At 39.6% G+C, this 19240-nt stretch overlaps 1 protein-coding gene across 8 annotated transcripts in view; it reads right to left on the reverse strand.

Annotated features, from left to right (window-relative positions):
• The window catches only part of SPON1 (spondin 1), a 678179-nt gene that overhangs the window by 289198 nt on the left and 369741 nt on the right, over positions 1–19240 (reverse strand). For 5 of the 8 annotated variants that reach the window (XM_067532126.1, XM_067532125.1, XM_067532124.1 and 2 more), the window contains one exon: positions 12903–13062. Coding sequence is in view for 2 of the 8 variants with exons in the window: in XM_067532122.1 (XP_067388223.1) it covers positions 92–317 (226 nt within the window). In the remaining 6 variants the exon portion in view is untranslated. Of the gene's footprint in view, positions 1–91; positions 607–3176; positions 3246–12902; positions 13063–19240 lie in introns of those variants that run through there. The other 3 variants (XM_067532130.1, XM_067532122.1, XM_067532123.1) reach the window with 3 other exon arrangements.

Raw genomic sequence — 19240 nt, forward strand, 5'->3', positions numbered from 1 at the left:
CACACAGAGAAAAAGACGCCTTTTAGTTTCAGTGACACTTGTTCTGCCCATTATTATTATACGGTGTCATTACAGTATTGCAAAGACTTACCCCTGTAACTGTTTCCAGGCTTGTAAAATTCAGGATCGCCTTCTACTCTCAGGCTAAATTCATTATATCCCTCTCTTCTGGTGCCTTGGGCTCGCAGAATCCGGCTGCAATAGCCTTCTGATTTCGTGGCTTTCTCTAAGGTTTCATCCGAGAAACCCAGCGCCACTAAGGGAAAAGTGAAAGCCAGACAGTGCAAAGCTAAGGGTTGTAAATAAAGTCCCATCATCGATGCTCCCAACAACTTTTTGTGTTGTTGCTGCTGCGGATCACAACATGAGCAGGTTGGAAAGGATGACTAGGAAATACCCCTCTTGTCTCTGGAGAAAACAAGCAAGCAAGAACCTGACAAAATCGCAGCCTTAGTCAGTTTCACTCTGCGAGTTCTCCCCAGCATGGGGAGAAAGAGAGGCTGAAAGCTGCGAGATGGGAGGGAGAGAGAGAAAGACAGCCAGAGAGAGGGAGAGAGGTCTGATCTTGCCCAGATCCCGAAGTGAAGTGCTGTTTTGTTTCAGAGCTTGTGATTAGCAGCTCGGTAATGTTTACTTAGCAGAGCTGAATTCACAGGGTTTGGTGAAATAGCAGAGCATGGGGGACGCTGCTGTCTCCAAGACATCCAGGGGAGGAGGGGAAAAAGAAAAGGAAAAAAAAAAAGCTTAAACTGGATGGACTGAGCTAACAGACTTGAAATTAATCACCCACATTCCTGCCAAAGTCTATAGTTACTGTAGGGATAAAAAGGCTCAAAGAATTTCCTACCCCCCCCCCCCCACACACACACACACACCCCACCACCTTTCTTCAAAACACCAGACATTGCAAACATTTATCGAGTTCAGTCCAGATGGCCAGAGATAGCCACACACTCCCTGAAGACTTGAAAAGTAAAGGGGTCTGGGCTGCAGTTTCTTAAGTGTAAACTTTATCAGCATTATTAATGGAATGATATAGGGAGATGGATATGCCAGAAGCAGTTGATTCATTTCTACAACAAATTCTCATCCTGCAACTGTATATTTTATACACACACGCACATTCTGACTAGAATTTCCATTATGTGAATAGAGGGGCTCTTAAATAGATGGATTATCCAAACAAAAGCCCACACACAGAGATGTTTCAGGCTTTACTAAAGGCTGAAATTAGCTTTATCAGTAGTGGTATGGTATGGCAAAGAGGGCCCTATTAAGATCTGGCCCCATTGTGCTAAGTACTACACATAAATATAGGAAGAGACAGTCCATGCCCAAGCACAACATATAGATTGAATAAAAGATTGTACACATGCAGAATTGAGGTACAGGTGACTTACCCAAGGTCACACTACAAGTCTGTGGCAGAGGTGGAAAGTGAACCCCTTCTTCTGAGTCCTAACCCAGTACTCAACTAAATGACTATCCCTCCTCAGGAAAAAGAGCAAAACAAAACACCAAAGTCATGTCATGTATCTGAGTCCTTCTCATGCCATCATATATTGCATAGGGCATGAACAAGGCTCTTCCATCCCCGTTCCTCCTGGGCCAATTTCTTTGGCATGCACTGTGTGAGCAATATTGTGGCAGAATCAGCGAATGATATGTCAAACATGATCTGGTCTAAAGATGACTTCCAATGGGACCAAGGATCCATAATATTGATTGTCCAGTATATCAAGGTCTATGTGGTTAGCACCAAATCTCAGATAGTTCCCAGTGAATGAGACAACAAAAGGATGTCCTGTAAAAGGCATTTCTTGATTGCTGTCTCTTCTCCTTCCACTCCCCCTGAAAACATACTCTCCTTGCAGCATCCTTTGTTTACCTCAAGAGGTGGGGAGGCTCTTGATCCGATTTCAGTCCACAATAGTGTTAAAAGGTGGGTTCATCCCAGATAACTAATTTGCATATAATAGGGGACAGCTACTTCAGAAACCCTGTTGGAACTTTAGCCTAGCAGATTCAGACTGGGAGTAGGAACCCAAGAGGATTAAGGCCTCAGCTGGAGTACCGTCTCCAGTTCTGGGCACCACACTTGGGGAAAGATTAAAGGTCTAGAAAACATGACCTACGAGGAAAGATTGAAAAAAAGTGAGATGAGTCTGGAAGAGAGAAGACTGAGGTGGCACCTGATAACAGTTGTCAAGTACGTAAATGGTTGTTATAAAGAGGAGGGTGATAAATTCTTCTTCTTAACCACTGATAGGACAGGACAAGAAGCAATGGGCTTAAGCTGCAGCAAGGGAAATTTAGGTTGGATATTAGAAAAGATTTCTTAACCACAACAGTAGTTAAGCACTGGAACAAATTGTCTAGGGAGGTTGTGGAATCTCTGTCATTAGAGGTTTTTGAGAACAGGTTAGACAAACACCTGTCAGATGGTCTAGATAATACTTACTACTGCCTCAGTGGTGAGGACAGGACTAAGTGGCCTACCGAAGGCCCTTCCAGTCCTACATTCCATGGTTAGGTGCCAAAATCCCAGTGGATTCCAGAAACTGGGGGAAAATGGAAAGTGTACATGAAAAAAGCTACAAGAATAATTCAAGGTCTGGAAATGCTGCCTTATTGTGAGAGATCTAATAGGAAAAGGCATAAGAGGATCCAGCAGTTGCAAACTGAAGCTAATAGACAAATACAGATTAAAAATAAGAAGCAACTATTTTAAAGTGAGAATAATTACCCTTTGGAATAATTTACATAGGTGTGTGGTGGATTCTCCATCCCTTGCAGACTTTCAATCAAAATCTGATGTCTTTCGAAAAGATATACTATAGCTCAAACAAATTATTCCCTTGATGCAGAATTTACTGGGTGCAGTTCTTTGGCCTGTGATATACAGGGGATTAGATTACATAACCATAATGGTCCCTTGTGCCCTTAATATCTATGAAACTCCAGCCGCAGTGTATAGGCCACTGGCAATTGGCTAGTTGTAAATACACATGTACCTCTCTTGATTTAAATGCATTACTGGAAATTTAATACTGAGAGTTACTTGTTTTTTAATATCCTTCTTACAGTACCAAGTGTCTAAGCCTCACAAATGTACATGAGGCCCAGCAGCACTCATTAACTACACAAGCAGGCAGCCAGCCACTCAGGTGACTCACCTCACAGCTCTGGAAAGGAAGCCATATAGGTGCTCCAGTCTGGACAAGAACACATGCTGTGGAAACAGCTAATGCCTCTCTTACATTCATTCTCAGTTCATTTTTACCCACCTTGGGTTTTAATAACTTACACAGGTGAAAAGTGAGCTCTGTCCACAGCTGCTGTTAGTTTGGTGATCAGGATAAAAAAAGACCTGGGAGCACAGCTTTCCCCACAGGTTTTACTAGTTTGGTCCAAGATGTTCCACAGGCAAATCTTGTGGGAAGTCCTACAGGATCAATTAGACCAGAAAGGTTGTGAAGCTGGAGGTGCCTAAGCATTTCCAGGACTTAGAGAGTTCAGTGATCAGCTACTGTAATATTAACCATTCCTCCTGTAACTTTTCAGGGATGATGGAGTGCTCCTGATGAGAGAGCAAACTTATTTTTTCCAACTTTAAAGAGCTGTTGGGTCAGTTTCTTAACACCTGACAGAAAGTAGGTATGTCTGTGTTAGGATGGGGGAAATGATAATCAGGTTAAACACAGGTGGCCCCTGTGGTAAGTGTCCTTTGTGGATCTGTTTAGTAGCCAATGCCAGTTTCTGGATCCCCAACCCAAGTTCAGAACTGGGAGTCATTTGGCTGGGTCTTGCTGTTGAGGGCAGACTGAGAGTATGGCCTCATTAGGGTCCATATGTGGACTCTGATTCTTTGCACTGAGAAAGATTCATTAGATTCTAAGCTCATCTTTGCAGGGTCTTTTTGTTCTGTTTTTACAGGGCGTAGCACATTGAGACCATGGCCTGTGACTGAGGCCCCTCTGTGATACTGCAATATATATAATAATAAATAAACCTGTGAGAATCATGGATTTTTTGGTTTGCTGGCTGAACTAAAAACGTGAAAAACAAATTGTTTGAGGGTAGAACGAAATGTGTCATTTGACCTGAATCAAAATGTTTTGTCTGAGGTTTTTAAACTTTAAAATTAAAAAAACTTGAAGTAAAATTCAAAATGAAAAGTCATTTTGAATCAAAACATTTCATTTAGAAAATGTCCAAGCAAAATGTTTCAATATTTTTGGAATTTTGGGTTTTCTTTCCCCTCCAACCAAGAAAATTTGGTGAATTTGCATGCATTTTTTAGTGGAAAAAGTTTTGTCTGAAAAATTTGATTCTGCTCTAATAACAACAGGTGGTTAAGGTGGATTCTGGCAAATTCTTTGTGATGGGTTGGATTGGAAGTAGGAGGCTCTAGGTAGTCACCATTCATAAATTACTGGGGCATTGGCAGCCAGAGCTTTTGAAACTGCATTGAACCACTTACTGCCAACTAGTTCAGTTGGGGGGAAGTTTCCTATCCCCAATGTTCATGTTTTTTTATGCCGCATTGTAGCCATGTCAGCCAAAAATCTCTGTGTAAGCTCAAAAGCTTGTCTCTCTCACCAACGGAAGTTGGTCCAATAAAAGATATTACCTCACCCACCTTATCTCTTATGCTTGTTTAGACAGCTAAAGTTGTGGTCTACTCTTTAGCTTTACAATAGGGTGTTGTATCTCATTTGACTATTGAGTCCAGGTCAGTAATTTCTGAGTGTCTCAGTACAGTTACAAGGTTAATTAAAGCATCAATGTTTCCTCTTTAGACTAGCACAACTCAGAGGTACTTCATCCAGGTATGTCTGTCAGATTTATCAGTGGATGAAAACAAGCTAATACACAACGGACAACGTGACAAGATAAAGCCGCCACTGCCAGAAAAGTTTTAGGAATTTGCTGCCTTCTCATACTTGATTTTCCTTTTGTTCAGCTTGGATTCAAAAGCAATTATCTGGCTTTAAATCATTATAGGCAACACCCAGTTACATTTCTATACAATTTGTCTTTGTTCTGAAGCCAGGTTTTTGCGTTTTAAGTGGATGCTCCTGTGAGGATTTCAGCTTGAAGATTGTCCTCTTCAGCAATAATTTGGTTCTAATACAATACCACAGTAGAACTAATTAAAAGTTAATTAATTCATCAGCATCCATTAGATCATTAACCTTACAATATATTATATATCTGTTACTTTCTTCTTGCTGAACTGGCCTGGACTCTTTCTCTCACTCTCTTTCTTTCTTGCTTAAAAGCTGAGCTATTGGAAACTTTCCTAGCTAGGTACTGTACAGTGTGTCTTGTTAGAAGTGCATGCTTTAACTTAGCAATTGATACTGATAAATTAACTTGTATTGCCTATAGCCATGTAATGAGTAATTTGTGGCAGAGACATTTTAGAATATGGGCAGTGTCATTAAGCGTGGGCATCCGTAGGGTTTTCTATTTGTTCTACCAATTAGTACATTTGCCTACAGCATCCAGCATGATCCATCAGTCAAAAACACATGCAGACTGATAAATCCAATCATCCATAGCAAATTTAACAGAGAAAGCTCAGTATCTTAGAGATTGCTGTGCTGCATTTCTTTGTGCACTTCCTAGGACGAGTAATGTTGTTGTCTGTGACTTAGGCATGACAATTTATGGGGTAATATCACTTATTCGATGGAGCTGCAAGTGCTGGAGAAAACCTGCTTGCCAGGTGGGTTATCTTAAGAAAGCAAAAACCTCACAAGATCTGCAGTCTGTCATACTCTGTTTCTCAAGGGGAAAGAGCTCCAAGATATTTAAAACCAGACTGCACAAACCACTGGAGAATATGCTGCACAAGCAACCCTGCATTGGCTGGGAAAAGGGCTAAATAGCCCACTAACTCTTCTCCCTCTCTAACTTCTATGCTTTCAAAGATATGCTTGGAGATTCAGGTCCTGATCCACAAAAAGTCCCTAGACACCAAAAGCCCAGTTTCAGGTGCCACTGCAGTGTGCAAAACTCCCATTCACCTGCCACCGAAGCCACTCAAATTCACTCAGCAGCTATGTTTTCTGGGTAAAAGTTCCCTAGCTGCCTATGTTTCTGTCTTTGAGCACACTGCTGCCTCCCTCTAGGTGTGAGATAAGCATCTGGGTGCCTAAGCCTCAGAGCTATCCACAAACCCAGGGAAGAAAGGTTTTCCTCCACCTATCTCACTCCTGCAGCCCAATGCAATAGATGTGCTCAAAGGTTTCCAACCAGATCAGGTCCCTTTCAAAATCTGGCCAGATGAGAAGGTGGTCGTGTCTCCCTTATAACTTTTATGTGGGATAGCCAGGTTCAATTCTGTTCTCTGCTTGAGCAAGAGAAAGGGTTTGAACGGGATCTCCCACCTGTTAGGAGTCTCTCTAACCACAGGGCCATGGAATATTTTGATCTGGGCTCTCTCAGTCTTTCCTTTTGAAGCTGTTCCACTGTGTATAAATAACTGAATTGTCATTAGAGCAGGGGGACTAGAGCTGGAGCGCCCTAAGCACTGGACTGCAAAATCATGCTCACACCCTCTTTCTCTCTCGCCCAATGACTCGTCAAGCAGTTCTCCAAAGTGCAACAGCTTCGGCAGAATATCCCATAGCTCAGTGGTGAGAGCACTCACCTAAGCAGTAGGAGATCCCTGTGCAAATCCTCTCCCCGCCGCTGCACCCAATAGAGGTGGGCATAGAACCTAGGTCTCTCACATCCCAGGTGAGTTATAAGGTGGGCAGCACAACCTCCTCCCCCCACTGTTTTGTTGAGAATTAGGCAAGCACCCACCTCATTTTTGCACCAACACCCCAAACTCCAGGAAAGGGGCTCCTGGCTCCAGATTGCAAGCAGCGATAGGCATCTCCTTTCTGCCCAGACTTCGGCACCTAACTCCATGACAGAGTTGTTGGCATCTAGCATTGGCTAGCTTAAGCAGCTCCCTTCCTAGGGTGCTGGCTTTTATGGATCACGTTCTTAGGCGCGTATCTTGTCACCCACTCATTAAATAGGAAGCCTGGGCACCTAATTCAGGCTTTGTGGATAACAATGTTGTACCAATGATTTTTGTAGGTGCCCAAAGGTTAAGCACTGTAACGCCTAAGTATCTTTATGAATCCAGGCTTTGATTTATCCAGCACCTCCATTTCCTTCAGCCTTTCCTCTCTTAGGGCCTGATCAAAATTTTATGGAAGCCAATGGGAGTTGTCCTGATGACTTCAATAGGATTTGCACCAAACCCATTGTGCCTAGTCCTACTCCCACTGAAGTCATTGTCTACAATAGGAACTGGTTTGGGTTCCCACTCCGTCTAACGTGGACTCCAAGATCACATTCTCTCCAAAAATCCTGTTCAGAATGAAATCTGGACAGTGATGTCTTTATAAATGTTTGCTGCCTTAGTATTCAATGGATACAGCTCGGGTGCCTCTAACACTTGGGACATTTTCTGATGGCTCAGTAGAACGGTTTTCAATTTGCTTTCTATTAGGAGCCTCAAGGACAAAGGGCAATGAGAGTTACAGTGTGCAGTGGTTTGTTCAGCAGAGTTCATATCACTGTCAGTCAGTGTAGTGCATCCCTAATATTAAACTCCCAATAGTTTAATTACACTTGCCTGTTTAATAGTGCATGTGAACAGCTTGTTTTATGCTGATTATAAACTAAAACTCCCTTTACTATGTAAATTATAAGAATATTTGGTTCCTGACACATTGAGAATTGCAGCATGCATATTATTAGAGCCATTCTGAAAAGCAGGACCTAAAGGTCGAAGAGAGAGAGAGGAAGATTGTTAAGATCCCTCTAGGTGTAGTTTACGGACAAACAGATTGAAAGCTGACAAATTGTGGTGCTATCACGCTAACTAGATGTCTGAAACTGCAAAGAGGCAAAAGGGCTGGGGAAATCTGCTCAGTGCCGTAGGTGCCACATAGGCACAGAAGGATTTAAACTAAGGCTGTTTTTGAATGGTTCTTTAGAGATTAAGCTGTGGCAGAAACTTGCCTTCTAGGCTCATTTTGTTTTGGAGAGCTTTTCAGTCTAAAAAGGGGCTCTGAGTTTCTTGGAATATTTAATCTAAACATTCCTTCCAATGCTCTGAAATAAAAGAGTTTCTTGAATGTTCTACACTCTTTTCTCTTGCACATTGCCACCAGAAATAAAATTTCCACTAGCTAAGTTGAGCCCTCTGCTACGCCTGTGCAACACTACTATCTTCCAATTTTGCCCTTTGCCTCTGCTACACCTGTGCAATCCCACTGTTTTGAGCGGGTTTTCATGGATACAGCTGATAGAAATTTAGTCAACAATTCTGCTGCTGATGGAATAGAATTAGCAGCTCACTCATTCTTAGCTGTGTTGTTTCTCTAGAGCTAAGAGGAGTAAAAATTTATTTTTTGTTATTGAGGTGGGACGATATTTATCTGGATATACAAAAGGAACAGATCTATTGAGGAAGGACATGACAGTTTTATATAGTTAATTTTCAAAACAAACCACATTTTAATAGAACTGTAAAGATTACAGCTGTTTTTAAATCAGTGTGGGAGGCCAGGGACTCCCTTGAGTCCCCTCCACACCCCACTTCCAGTCATTTATAATGTCCTTCTCCCCAGTTCATAGCACATGAGGTGTTCTCTGAGTAAAACAAATCATCAAAAGAAAAGTCCTCTCCCCTCCTCTCTTTCCCTTATGGGAGAGGGGAATCTGTGTGACACCAAAGAAAGGCAAAGGTGGCCTGGCTATTAGGCAGTCTATCTGGATTCATCCCTTTGGGCTTAGTCTGTCAGTGGGGTTATTATCTTTTAATGGGGTCTACCTCCAGCCCCTCCTCATGGGGCATACTGCTTTGCAGCTAGGCCATGCAGCTACCAGGGTGGTGAGCCGCTGTCTCCCTCTCGCTTGGCCTCTCTCTACTGTCAGCAATCTCTGAAGCAAAGCAGCTATTCATTACCCCTTCCTGTGATAGGTTTTCCCTTTTAAACTCACCCCTTCCTGGCAGAACAAACCTTGCAGGGGTATCTTATTGCTGCTGAACAAGCCCAGAAGAGCTGGTTAGTCGTCTCCTTCCAAGAGCAAGGAGGTGTCCTTTCATACTTAGCAAAACAAAACCACTAAGATTCTATTACCGAGCTGCATATTCAGTGATCTCTTACTGATCTTTAATATTTACTTGTGATTTCTCTTCATTTCATTCCGAACCTCCCTGCCTTCAACTTGCCCAGAGTTGGTTAAAACATACAACACAATCTGGATGACCTTGTAAACTGGAGTAATAGAAATAGGATGAAATTTAATAGTGGAAAGTGCAAGGTCATGCACTTAGGGACTAACAAGAAGAACTTTTGCTATAAACTGGGGACGTATCAGTTAGAAGTGACAGAGGAAGAGAAGGACCTGGGCATATTGATTGATCATAGGATGACTATGAGCCGCCAATGTGATGTGGCCATGAAAAAAGCTAATGCAGTCCTAGGATGCATCAGGCGAGGTATTTCCAGTAGAGATAGGGAGGTGTTAGTACCGTTATACAAGGTGCTGGTGAGACCTCATCTGGAATACTGTGTGCAGTTCTGGTCTCCTATGTTTAAGAAAAATGAATTCAAACTGGAACAAGTGTAGAGAAGGGCTACTAGGATGATCCAAGGAATGGAAAACCTGCCTTATGAGAGGAGACACAAAGAGCTTGGCTTGTTTAGCCTAATCAAAAGAAGGATGAGGGGAGAGATGATTGCTCTGTATAAATATATCAGCGGGATAAATACCAAAGAGGGAGAGGAGTTATTTAAGTTAGCACCAATGTGGACATAAGAACAAATGGATATAAACTGGCCATCAGGAAGTTTAGACTTGAAATTAGACAAAGATTTCTAACCATCAGAGGAGCGAAGTTAGGGCAAGAAAGCTAGCTGGCTTTAAAAATGAGCTTGATAAATGTATGGAGGGGATGGTATGATGGGATAGCCTAATCTGGCAATTGACTGATCTTTGACTACTAGCGGTAAATATGCTCAATGGCCTGTGAAGGGATGTTAGATGGGGTGGGTTCTGAGATACTACAGAGAATTCTTTCTGGGTATCTGGCTGGTGAGTCTTGCCCACATGTTCAGGGTTTAACTGATTGCCATATTTGGGGTCGGGAAGGAATTTTCCCCCAGGGCAGATTGGCAGAGGCCCGAGGGGTTTTTTGCCTTCCTCTGTAACATTGGGCATGGGTCACTTGCTGGTGGATTCTCTGTACCATGAAGTCTTTAAATCATTATTTGAGGACTTCAGTAACTCAGTCTTAGGTTGAAGGTCTATTACAGGAGTTGGGTGGGTGAAGTTCTGTGGCCTGCGTTGTGCAGATCAGACTAGATGATCATAATGGTGCCTTCTGATCTTATAGTCTATGAGTCTACATGTAGTGAACAATCACACTCCATTTTTTTCAAATTTGATCACCATTCAAAATTATCCATTGACTGGTTTTATGTGGTTTTATGGTTGGATTGCTCACAATCTCTGCTTGCAATGGACTATTCCTTTGAATTATTCACCTGTTGTTATGAGTCACCTAAGTCACATAACACTATTTTCACTCCCATAGTAGTTGAACTCCCATAACTGAAAAGAGCCTTCAACAATTCCAGTGCAAATACTCATGTAAATATGTTTTGCATGGGTATTTGTGACACGTTATACTTCTGCAAAAATTAGTGTGAAGACAATTTCACTATTCAAATTTTTGCAGAAAACTGGTACGATGTAGTAATGAAATTTCCTGGGTTTTATCTGAATAAATTGGTCATAAATATATTTCTTGCAATATTCACCCAGCTCTAAATAGGTCTATAGCATTTCCTAACCCTCCCTTTCTGAATATGCTTTTGATTTTAGTATAAACATTAGTGATCAAGGCTTCAGAAAACCATTACATAAATAGGAGTAATATTACAGAAATACCTGCCCAGAAGACAAGAGTACATTTAAACCCAAATTTCCAAATTCTATATTCCTTATGTAATCAAAATTCCTATTGAAGTAAATGCCCAAAACAAGAATTACACATCCTGCTATTCAGAAGGTAAGACTAGATGATCTACAGGTCCCTTCTGACCTTAAATCCTGTGGCTCTATAACCACATTCAAATAATAAAACATATTAAATAGTCAAAAATGAGAAGGGAAGAGGGAAAGAATCTTCAGGGAAAGAAAAGACTAATGAAATAAAACAGAAGAATAAAATGACACCGTTGGTGGATTCACTGTTACATCTGCAGATGAGAACCCAGTCTCCCAAATCAACCTTTTTACAACCAGCTCCTAACATACCTCAATAATTTACTCAGTCCAAGCTTTTATACATTATATATCAATATTCAGCAGCCTTTTTTTTCTTTTAAAGAAAAGTGTGCACTTTTTGCGTTGTGGAATAGGCCCTTGCTTACTGTACCTTGTCGGACTGATGTCTTTCTGTTTCATATATCATTAGATGAATAGCTCTTTGAACCTCAGACTGCCACTGATCTATTATAACAGCACTCAGCAGCTGCACTGCTATAGTTTAACAATCACTGGCATTTCCATTATAAACCCCATTTTTCAGGGGTTTATAACTCAGTCATTTTAATTTGCATTGAGCTGAAACTGGGTCTACACAGTGTGAATTAGGATACATTTGTGTTTTGTTGTTCACATGGCATGGCACAATATAGCACAGAGGCAGGAGTGTGGCTTAATGGATAGCACATTGGACTGAGAGAGGGGCTCAATTCCTGAGCTGCCAATGGCCTATTGGGTGACCTCTTTGGCCAAGTCACATCAACTCCCTGGGCTTCAGTCTCCACATCTGTAAAATGGGAATATGTTACACCTTTGTAAAGCATTTTGAGATCTACAGATGAAAAGCTCTATTAAAGAGCTAGGTATTATTATTATTATATTCTAAAATATATATAATGCTCCATTAATACTAAAGCATTGGAAAAATATTTTAAAATGCTTTTTTTGGGAGGTGGGAGTCACTAATACAATATGAAAGTTTATTTTTCTTTTCATGTGCAACTCGCCTTCATTCCAAATGGAGTTAGATGGGCATATAGGCCATGGATCTTGGACACCAGAAGGTTGGAGGAAGAAAAGTGGCCACCACTGCCCATAGAAATCTCCCTGTAGTAACTATGTTGGGGGTCCTGCAGTTGGAGCTGAAGTTTGTTTGGGCCAAGAAAGCGGGGTAGCACTTCTCCACAGCATAGTCCCCCTGGAGTTCAGCACATTTCTGGTCCAAGTTTTCAAAGATCTTTGAGGGGGAATAAGTAAAAATCAAAGTACTCTGTAGAGGTGACAGACAATATTGATTGTTTGGCAGTTTTTCAGAGATGTACAGATCCATTTCTCTCTCAGAGCAATGGGAGGTTTATGTCTCTAATTCAGAAAGCATACTCAACTATTGTATTTGAAGTGGTAGTTAGGTAAAGAAGGGTAGGAAAACACATGCAGGAGATGCCAGAAGGTACATGTGCCCAAAATATTTCAAACGATAATTCAGTCCATAAATCTTGCTGAGCAGATAGTGTTAATGATCTATTGGACCAGAATACTTGTCACTACACTAGGATGACCAAATAGCAAGTGTGAAAAAATTGGTACACTTTTTTTTTTGGGTGTGGGGATAATAGTTGCATAGATAAGACAAGTCCCTAATATCAGGACTGCCCCGATAATACCAGGATGTCTGGTCACCAGACATGACACTGAAAGCTCTCCAAAACCTCTGTAGCACATATTCCATGGAAATCTCTTCTCATTGTATTTGTCATTTGAATATCTGGCCAAAATTGCATGCTTGCAGGGCACATCTCATTGCACAGTTATCAAGAGTTAACATTTACCACTGAAAATGTGTCTGCCTGTTTGCTTCCCACAACTCCGATCCTTCCCTCCATCAATCCTGTTCTGCTTTTTGTTCCTTCTTTCTGCTTGTCCAGGAGGTAGATAGTTCAGAAACTTTGATAATCAAGTTACGTGTAAAGGATTTCATTTAATGTATTCCTGTAGAAAAGACCAAATACAAAATCATATCCAGTATAGAAGTTATAAGAACATATGGTCACTATGAAATCTCAAAAGATAAGCAACAACATTCAACATGAATAAGATCCAATATGTGAATATTTGCTATAATTTTTTAGAAACGAGCAAAAATAGGTGTAGTTTTCTTCATGCAGTCTAAGACCCATCTTGTGTGGAAGAACAAAAGCAAACAAACTTCTAATTGAAAATGTGAGAGGAATTTTGCAGTATTTTGTGAAATGTGGCTGGTATATCACTGAAAGAAGTAGCATAGAGCACACCTGCTTTCAGGCTTTTGCATATCATCAGGTGGCAGAGGCGTAGCCCAGCCTGATGACATCCTATATATGAAAAGGAGGTACGTGGCACACTTTTACTTCAAAGACAGATATAACGCAATACACATTGCAATGGCTATAGCTTTAGAATAGTCATAGCTTTGTTACCAAGATTCATGACTGTGAACGAGCAACCTGATATATGTACTACAAGACTTATGTGACATTTTGCAAAACACCGACCAAAATAGTGAAATAACACCTAATTTTTTTTTGTACTATTGTGCAGTGATCAATAAATATCCTGGGCCTGATTCTGATATCACACTGGTTTCACACCTAGTGTAACTCCATTGTCTTCAGTAGCACAAAACAATGTAAATGAGATCAGAACCACGACCATTATATGGAATCAGTAAATCATTTAATACCATGCATATTCAGCAATGGTTGCATGCTACAGTGGCTTTGAAGCCATATTTCTCTAGTGAATTCTGGAAAAAAAAGCACATCAATGTATGTTCTGCATATTTACACAATAACCAGGTGCTCGGTCTATGCATAAGTATTGTTGAAAAGAGGTTTAAATTTTGGGTAGCTACATATGGAATTAATGCCTAAATTCGGATGCCCATGTCTGAAAGCTTTGATCATATACAGTATTCTACGAAGTATACACAATGAAGCAGCATTTGTATGGCTCTTTATAAGTCTCTGCTGAAAAAATTATAATAATGGAATTTTCCTTAAAGGCATGACCTTATATTGATCATATTGGTACAGGAGACGCACTTAAATGTACTTCTGGTTCTAGAAGTCTTACTGACTCCAGTGGTATCCCCCATTGTAAGCAGAGCAAATAATGTTAGAATGAACATTTTAACTGAGCATAGAGTATATGCTCTCAAAGATTTTAAATACTGTAAGATGCAATTTAGTGGTCTGGGATTCATGCTCCTGGTCATTAGCAAGAGCCAGTGGAAACTTTTTGTTAATATTAGCCAAATTCAGAAGAAGCAGCAGAAGCTGAAGCAATTATTTTGAGCCAAGGTTTTTCTTGTTCTTTTTGGCCTGGGATCTAGATAAATGATTATCATGAGGTTTAGCTTTTGCTGCAAATGCTCTTCCCTTCTTTCCCCACAGAAATGTTCTGAAAACATTCTGCTGTAACCCAAGGAAAAAAACCACACCTAAGATCGTTTACACTCAAGGCTTAATTGACTTTTAGACAGCACAAGGGAGTTTCTTATAGTCTAACGAGTTCCATCAACTCCATGTTAAATGTCCCTATGCAGCCACACCATCTTTAGGCATGAAATGGCATCCTTTTCATTCACAGAAGACCAGGGAATTATACACCACTTCAAATTACTTTTTTGTTCAGATTCACAACTTGTGTAAATTGACGTTAACAGCACTGAAGTCAATGGAGCTATGCAGATTTACATCAGTTACATTCTAGCCCAGAGTTTTTGATAACTAAAAACGCATTTAGCTATGCTTCCAAAACCACTACAATATTTTAGTACTATTTACATTAGTTTTTCCTTTCTGCCAAATGCTCTGTACAGTTTGACTTTTTCCAAACTTCTTCTTCGTATGTTGACAGACATCCATTTAAAATATTGCTGTATTAAAACTGAGCAATTGTCGAAAGCAATTAATTACATTGGCTGAATAATAGTTAAAAATAAAATAATTCAAACATCAATATAATCAGTTCCTTTGATTTTCTGTTTCAGTCATTACATTGGGATAACATGGGAGTAAAAAGTAGTCATTACAAAATTAATCGTTTTTAATTTCACACTGCTAATATAATATAGATTTTTTTAAGCCTGTGCAACTCATTTTGTGGAATTAACAATCAAATCATTATTACATGAGATTAATCAATATTCCCTGGTTTAATAGTCTACGGAAATATATTTAAATTTGCATATTTCAATCAATGGTTATGTAGGAAAATATGTATTTGATTAAAGCTCTTGAAACTACTACAGTCAACTACAGTTTCTGGTATCAAATGTGATGAGAAAGTCCTCCATGCTCCACTAAAACACAGGAAAAGAACAAATGCAAATCAAAATTACTGCCATGTTACTCAAATGTAGATATTATGATGGTCTGTAGTGTCCTCTTCCTTCTCAAAAGGCTAGAACTCTGGATACAAATGAAGTTTTTTGATAAACTGCCCAAAGAGGTAATTTCAGTGTCAACAAAACAGTATAAATTAAAAGTTGTGACATTTTCTTATATATTGAAATAAGAATATGGTATTTTGGGGAGTAGTTAACAGCACTCAGCCTTTGGCTTGGCACCTTTCATGACACCAGAGAAATAAAGTAATTTTCCAAAATATATTGCCTTTAATTCCATAACATTTAGGGCTCAATTCTGCCCTTTAATGTCACATGACACTCCTATTCATGTCTACAGAAATATTTGTTTCAGCCCAGGAGAATAGCATATATATATATAGCTATTGTACTCTGAACAATCAACAAAAGATACTTATATTAATACTTTGCCGTGATCAAAAAGATGATATATGAAATTCTCTACAGGGGCTGTCATACAGATTCACAGCTGTCACCCAGGGGTTAATGATACTTTTGTCTTAAGAAGCTGAAGTAATGGATTTGTGTGCCAGTGAATCAAAAAGAACCTTAAAAGGACATCACATCCTTTTTGTTATTTTCCTCCAGTTCAACCCTAGGTAAATCCTTGGGTTACATCCTGTCTTGGAAATAAGGATTATATAAATATTATGGTGTCTCTATAAAAGGTAAAATAAACAGTTGATTATCCTCTCTACTTTTTTTATTGTATTATTTTGTTTGACTATTAAACACCTGCTTTAATACAAAAGCCTTGTAATTTCCTTATAAACATAGTAAACAGTATACAGACATATGCACAACATATTTATAATATGGCTAGTCTTTTTTAAAGGATGGATAATTTTATGACCAATAAACATTGCTCTTATACACACTAGCATGAGGTAATCAAGACTAATGCATCAGGAAATCAACTAATCTCTGCAGGGGCAAGAGATAAAACATAAAACCTATAAAAAACATATGGCATTTCTGAATTATACGTGGCTCATGGGACTTTCTGTTCACCTTTCTCTGAAACAACAGGCATAGGGTACAGGCCTTCAGGGAACATTCTTAGGAACTGGTTGAAAAATTGAAATTTCCATCCTGTAGGAAATTCTAATATTTTGAAATATGTTTTAGTTCCAAATTGGCTTTGAAATACCACAATTTTTAATGAAATGTAAAATTCAAAAATTTTTCAATTAAGAAATGTCAAAACATTTAGTTTTGGTTTGTTGAATGGAATCAAAATGTTAGTTTCATCTTGGTTCAACATTAATTTATGAACCACCCCTTAAACCAACATGGTGTCTCATGGCAATTGTAGTTTGAGTGTTTCATGCCCCTATTCTCCTTTACAGGCCAGACTCTCTCCTATGATACATTGTGGCCATGGGACTCCCATGGTGCCCATCAGCAGTTTAAACAGAGCATGACCACAGAGACAGCATAGGAGATGTAGGCCAGCCAAGGATTCCATCCCATAGAAGAAAACAGAGACACAAGGCACTCAGACTACATCTTTCATGAGGTGCTTATTGCAGTGAGCTGATCAGTAACACAAACATTTTAATTCAACTAACTGAAATGTTTTGATTCTGGTTGACGTGACCCAAAATAAAATATTTCCCTTTCTTTTTCTGAATGAAAAATTTTGGCAAAATCTAAATTTCTCCATGGAAAATGTCTATTTTGTTGAAATTGTGTTTTCTGTTAAAATGTTGATGCAAAATTGTGGATCAGCTTACAATATGAAGTGGCAGAGTATACATATATATAATCAATTTACAAAATTCTCTTATGCATATATTGTTCCTGCAAATTAGTCTTGAAAATGCAGTGACTTCATACATGTGAGTCTCAAAAACGTTTCCTTCCTTAGAGTCTTCAGAACATTGTTTTCCATTTCTGTTTCACCTTTAAAGGTGTTAACACCTTTACGTTTCTCAAGGAAGTAAATACATCAGTTTAAATACCGGAGAAAATTATTCTTTGAAGACAGCTGGTCAAAGACTTCACAAAATTGTTCTCTAAGAATTTAGTTGACAAATAGTGGCAAAATTCATTGAATATGTGTTCACTAAAGAATTTTTACTAGTTCTGTCAGAGTTTATAGTTTATTCATTTATAATTTAGATATTAATAATAATTTTACATATCTGCAAACTATTACTTCAGCAAAAATGACATGCAATTATTAATCCACTGTAATATTCTCATTCCAAAGAGAAAACATTTCACAATAGGGCATAGTAATGCTTTAAAAATATAATGGATCAGATCTTCAGCTGGTGTGCATCAGCATAATGTCGTTGTCTTTAACATAACTGCACTACCGGGAGAAATTTTAGCTTATAATATCATTTTAGGATTCTATTCAGAATTCATTGTCCAGCTATAGTGAAAAGATAGGAGACATTGGATATAGTTTAATCAGGCCACAACTTTATTATTAGATGTCTGGGACTACCCAGCAGATAAAAGTATACAGTGCAGGTAACTCCATGATCATTTCAATATCTACCTAGGAGCTTCTGCCAGACTTCCCCCCTTTTTCCATCATGGACCCCACCCAAACCATTGCTGGGACCTTACCATACCCCCCTAAATCAGGTTTAAGATGAGCTATAAAGGAAGGGGGAGTTGGCTCTCTGCTATGCTAGTCATAGAGTCCAGAATCAACTCACTCCCTCCCCTGTTCTGCTCCTTTAAGAAACACCTCTTTTTCAGTCCTTACTGAGCCATGTATCTGGTCATTGTATCCCTTCCCTATAGAGCACCTGCACTGGACATTTACTTATGTAAATAGTTGCAACATCATAGCCTAACTCCCTTCCCTAGTCACCATAACAAAGTCCCCCTCCCCCTCCAACCCACTGTGGGGAAGGTGGAAAAAAACCCAACCACATTGGCCAATCTGGCAGTGAGGGAAATTTCCTTCCCAGCCTCTTGAGAAAGGAGTGGCTAGCGCGATGCTCACGTGGGTCCTGATCAAACCTGGCATTTTGCCACTTCTAAAGGGTGGGAAGGTTCTTGCTGCTCCACCTGGTCCGGGGAAAAAAGGCTTCTCCTGCTGGTCTTGCGCTTTATCAACTCTCTATCCTTCTGATCCCAGCAGCGTCTGTGCCTCTCTCTCACCTCCCACCCATAAAGTGATATATCCCTTCCTTCAGCAAGCCAGACAACGCCCCACTTCTCCCACTCCTGCAGCTTCCCCACCCCACTTAAGGTGCGATGTGGTCAGACTTAATTAACATGGGCCTGAAATGGTTCATGCAAGCTGAGCTTCCAAAAAAACTCCAGAGTTCTTTGGAACCTGTTCTGAACTTCACAACTCAAGTCTCTCTCTGTACTTGACTAGACTTTGTGATGAGAATACCCCCAAATTACACAGGTAATGCAGCTTGAGGTCTTGATATAACTTGGGGCAACTTTTACTTGCACTATAAATGGAAGCAAAAGCATGCTCATATATGGACAAACTGTATTACTAAAACATCATTGAATGCGGATTGGGAGTGGGCAAGAATCTGGTTTTCACACAGTCCTGGAGTACGTGTTCCTATATCCTTCAGTAAGAATTTAAATATATTTCTGTTCATATTTCCATTTCCACTGAGATTTGTTAAATCTGACACAGAAAATCATTGTAATATTCTACTTCTTACATTCACCATTAATGACTAGAGACTTTAATCTACAAGCTATACACTGAAAGTTGTATTATTTTGTAACAAGGAATTCTTCACATTGTTAGGTTTATTCAAATTC

This window comes from Emydura macquarii, unplaced genomic scaffold, assembly GCF_026122565.2.
Source record: "Emydura macquarii macquarii isolate MOO-44397 ecotype Brisbane River unplaced genomic scaffold, CSIRO-AGI_Emac_v2 contig_3240, whole genome shotgun sequence".
NCBI lineage: Eukaryota > Metazoa > Chordata > Testudines > Chelidae > Emydura > Emydura macquarii.